The following is a 4,731-nucleotide window of genomic DNA, read 5'->3' on the forward strand; positions in this document are numbered from 1 at the left end:
ACCGTAAGGAATTTTCAGGCTACATGCAGACCTAGCCCAGAGTGGCCCTCAATAAATATTTGAATAGACTGAAACCGTCTATTCTAAAAGGAAGAAGCCACCATAGGTGACCTGTCAGCATACAATCAATTCTTAGCTTCTTTGGTAATAAACAGAGCTTTGACCTTTTCCCCTGATGAATTACAAGTGACTTGCTTTGGGTAAAGGAGAGTTTTGTTCACTTTAGAAAGTCAACACTGTTCTCCTGGAAAGTGACTCTGATAGAGACCCGGGTGGAAACTTGGATACCGTGGTCTTCTTCGGTCCCCGTCTGTGCTGTGTGCCAGCAGTGGGTGTGAGGGAACCTCTCTCTGCCTGCACCTGCCCAGGAGGCCTGCTACCAAATAGTACTGACGAATGTCCTGAACAGAACTCACCAGCAGATAGATGGTCAAGCCAGACCTATATGTACAAAGAAATCACCTGTTCTTCGTTCATGAAACTCAAGGTTACAGGAAAATGGTGATCATTGCAGCTTTTCTCTTCTTGGTAAATCTGTCATGTAGCCCTTTTTAAAAGGATGGAGCTCAACAATTATCTTAAATTACCAGTTAGTCCTTTGGAGCTGAGCATCTCCTCCCAAAGCTCCTGGGTGCTGATGTTGACCTAACATCAAAGAAGAACAAATACTGTATTACTGAGGGCACAAATGGGGAGACACTGATATATTTGCTACAGATCCCCCCCAGCCCCCTCATCCCTGTAGCTTTACAACAAGTCTTGGAATCAGGTGGTGTGAGGTCTCCATATTTTGTCTTTTTCAAGATTGTTTGGCTATTCTAGGTCCTTTGCATTCTACAAACATTTTAAAGCCAGCCTGGCAATTTCTGCAAAAACTCTTGTCAAGATTTTAATTGAGATTGCATTGATTCTGTGGATCAATTGAGGAAATAATTGAAGTATTAACAACTTTGAGTCTTCCAGGCCATGAATGTGCTGTTTCTCTTCATTTATTAAATCTTCCTTAATTTTCTCAGCAATTGGTTAAAATTAGTTGGGGCTGATTGGATTGGTTAGAGTTGGTGTATATGTTTTGCCCATCTTTTCTTAAATATATTTGAACATCCACATCAGAAACTGACAGTGAGTTTATGCCACTTCTCCACATTTTCTATTATCTACAAAGTATTCTGAATTATATCAAAAAATTAAATATAAGGGAAATACATATTATCCCTCTTCATAAATAGTATACATTTTGTATGTTTTTATTTTGAAACAATTTCAAATTTATAGGAAATTTGCAAGTACAATATAAAGAAGTTTTTCTTCTTGAATTATTTGAAAGTAAATTACCAACCTAATAGTTCATTATTCCTACATACACAATACAACCATCAAAATAAACACATATATTATTATTATTATGTAGCTCCTGGACTCTATTCAAATGTTGCTGATCCTCCTTATAAAGTCATAATAGCAAAAGCTATAGTCAGAATCATGTGCCAGGTTTGTCAGATCTCTTTAGTCTCCTTCAGTCTGGAATAGTTCTTTAGTCTCTGATTTTCATGACCTTGACACTTTTTAAATTCTGCATATGGTTATTTTGTAGAATGTTCCTCAGTTTGAGTGTGTCTGGTGTTTCCTCCTAATTACAGTCAGGCTGTGCATCTTTGGATTGGTGGAACTGGTTGGAATTGGTTGAATTGGTGGAGCTGGTTGGAATTGGTTAGAATTAGTTGGATCTGGTTGGATTGATTGGAATTGGTTGTAGATGATTGGATTGTTGGATTAGTTGGACTGGTTGAAATTGTTGGATTGGTTGGAATTAGTTGGATTGGTTGGAATTGGTTAGAACTGATTGGAACTGGTTGGAGATGGCTGGATTGGTTGGAGTGTCAGAGAAGTAGAAGAATGTTCCTCTCATGGCATCCTATCTGGTGACATACAATTTCTATCTCCCTCATTATTGCTGATGTTCACTTGGATCGCACCTGCTTTGGGTTACATGGAGATTAAAAGGGCAGAGACCTTCCCCATGGAGTTCAGGTGGAGTAGGACAGTGATGACGAACCTATGACACGTGTGTCAGAGGTGACACGCGAACTCATTTTTTTGGTTGATTTTTCTTTGTTAAATGGCATTTAAATATATGAAATAAATATCAAAAATATAAATCTTTGTTTTACTATGGTTGCAAATATCAAAAAATTTCTATATGTGACATTGCACCAGAGTTAAGTTAGGGTTTTTCAAAATGCTGACACGCCGAGCTCAAAAGGTTCACCATCACTAGAGTAGGAGAAAGTCCTCTGTGAGCCTGCATGGATGGCACATAAATGCTAGGGCCAGGCGCTTAGAATTTATTTACAGACAGAACACGCACAGCTGGCAAGATTCATGACTCTAGACTGCTAGAACATAAAGGCTGGAAAGCCATAAGGGATAACTCCCCTAATATCCTCCTTCTACAGATAGGCAGTTATGTGGTTTGTCCAAAATTCCAGGGTTGTCTCAGACTCAAGAACTATGTCAACTTTTCAGGCTTCTGACCCTTGCCGGTTTGGCTCCATGGATAGAGCGAAGGCCTGCGGACTGAAGGATCCTGCGTTTGAATCCCCGTCGAGGGTACGTATCTTGGTTGTAGGCTCAATCCCCAGCCCTGATCCCCAGCCCTGGTTGGAGCACCTGCAGGAGGCCACCAGTCAATGTGTCTCTCTCACATCGGTGTTTCTCCCTTTCTACCTCTCCCCCTTCCTTCCACTCTTTTCTAAAAAACAATGGAAAAAATATCCTCTGGAGATAAACAAAACAAAGCCTTTTCAGGCTTCCAGTCTAAAGCTCCTCCTTCCCCCACCCCCCTTAGACTGACAATGCTTTCTCCCTTTTAAAAAAATCACTAGGCTTTCGAAATTCACATGTGAAGTGCTGGTGCCACAGAGAACAGTGAAAGTGAAGTTATGTGTCTCAAGACCCTGCCTTTCTACTCTCCAGGGGGTGCCTGTGGCCTGGGCATTTATCCTGATGGGCGGAGCTGACTCGGACATTTTAAAGTTTGCCTTAAATTGTACCCATATTCCAATCATCCAGATGGTCTCCTATGACAAAGCACTCCCCTGGACTCCACAGCCCATGCCTGCATGTTTACCACAGCCTAGAATCCCCCGCGACTTATTGTCCAGGGCCAGGAAGAAACAGCAGGCTCGGCTTATGGATTCACTTATCTTAGGCGCAAATGAAGTGAAGCACTTTCTATGACAAATGCATGCACACGGCACGTAAAATATCAAAACATACTTGTTGAGTAAGCAACTGATTGAATAGATCAGTCGTGGGACAACTGGGTCTCCAGAGAGCATACAGTTACAAACTCAAAAGAATCTATATCATAGCCTCGCAGTAAGTTGCAATTCTATTTCAACAATAAATAAGTCACATCAAATTATATTGATCAATATTTCTTGGTTTAATTTCATTTTAAAAACTATAACAGTGTTATAGAGTTTCAAGGCGGTATAGCACTGTAAGCAAGCATAAAGAGCTTAAACCCAATGTTATACTTGTTTGTATTTAAGTGCACAAAAAAATTGCCATCACTGCAAGACCGAGATCTATACTCAGGTTTGAGAACTGCTTGTCAAATACCGCTGGCAAAGAGGATCACTTCTATACTGCTCTTCCTGGCCACAGCACCCTCATCCTCCAACCCCAACCAAGTGCTGGAAGTCAGCGCCCCTTGAGGCTTACCTGCAGGGCGATTTCCTTCTTCTTGCTGCCCATGGCTCTGCAAAGACAGAAGCCCTGTTACGCTGGCTTCCCCGCACGCCCGCAGCGCGCGCAGATCCGCGAGCCTACTTTAGACCGTCCCGCCCCGACCCCGCACCCGTCTAAGGTGAACATGAACAGCAGCAAATAAGCGCACTGATGCAAGTGAGCACCCCACAGTGGAAGCGGAGCCTGCAGCCCGCGGGGGCCATGGCTTGCAGGGCTGGGGTGCGGGCATTTACTGCGGAGCCCACAGAGGGGCGCCAGGCGATGGCATCCGAGCAGCTAAGGAATTCGGGTGAAAAAGTCCACAGAATCCTGTAATTCCTACTGGGAAGTGTATTCCTAGGGAACTGAACCACCGCGAATGATCTTCAACAGGTACACAGTCTTCAACGTGCAGCAAGAGTTTACAAGCCAGTCGTCAGTCACTCAGCCACGGTCGTCATGGCAACACAGACCAACACCAAGTTAGCCAGGCAATAAACATGCGGACATGTAAGCCACGCCCACTCCGGACCCAGCAGAAGGGCAGGTGGGCCCCCTGCCGTCAGAATTGGACGAAAGGAACACTCTCATTGGCTGAGGTGTTTGTCAGTTTCTGGGGATTTGGACCCACCCAGCAGAGACCGTGCGCCTCGGTATTATATTACACAGTTTGGTCCCTGAATCCCTGCATCTCTCCTGCCCGGCCAGGGCTGGTCTGCAACTTTTTTCCTTTTTTTTACCGTTGATTAATGCATGCCAGACATTAAGAGTGACTTCAGTTTTTATGGGGTTCCCTTTAAGACAGAGAATACAAAATTACAAATTCAAAATTAGGTATAAAAGTAAAGTGAAACAAATAGAAAGCAGTTACAAACATGGTGCAAATAGTCTATACAAATTAAATGACAGAGATTGTCAGTGGATAAAAACTATTCCTAACTGTGTGCTGTGAGAAATCCACTTTTAATATAGAGACGCAGATAGGTTGAAAGTAAA

General features: G+C 43.0%; 1 protein-coding gene across 1 annotated transcript in view; it reads right to left on the reverse strand.

Moving 5' to 3' along the window:
• NME9 (NME/NM23 family member 9) overlaps positions 1-880 on the reverse strand; it is a 14,264-nt gene extending 13,384 nt beyond the window's left edge. The window contains exon 1 of the mRNA XM_015561393.1: positions 588-880. Coding sequence (XP_015416879.1) covers positions 588-612 — 25 coding nt within the window. The 5' untranslated portion in view covers positions 613-880. The remainder of the gene's footprint in view (positions 1-587) is intronic.
• Between the last annotated feature and the right edge of the window lie 3,851 nt (positions 881-4,731).

This window comes from Myotis davidii, unplaced genomic scaffold (assembly GCF_000327345.1).
Source record: "Myotis davidii unplaced genomic scaffold, ASM32734v1 scaffold415, whole genome shotgun sequence".
Taxonomy (NCBI): Eukaryota; Metazoa; Chordata; class Mammalia; order Chiroptera; family Vespertilionidae; genus Myotis; species Myotis davidii.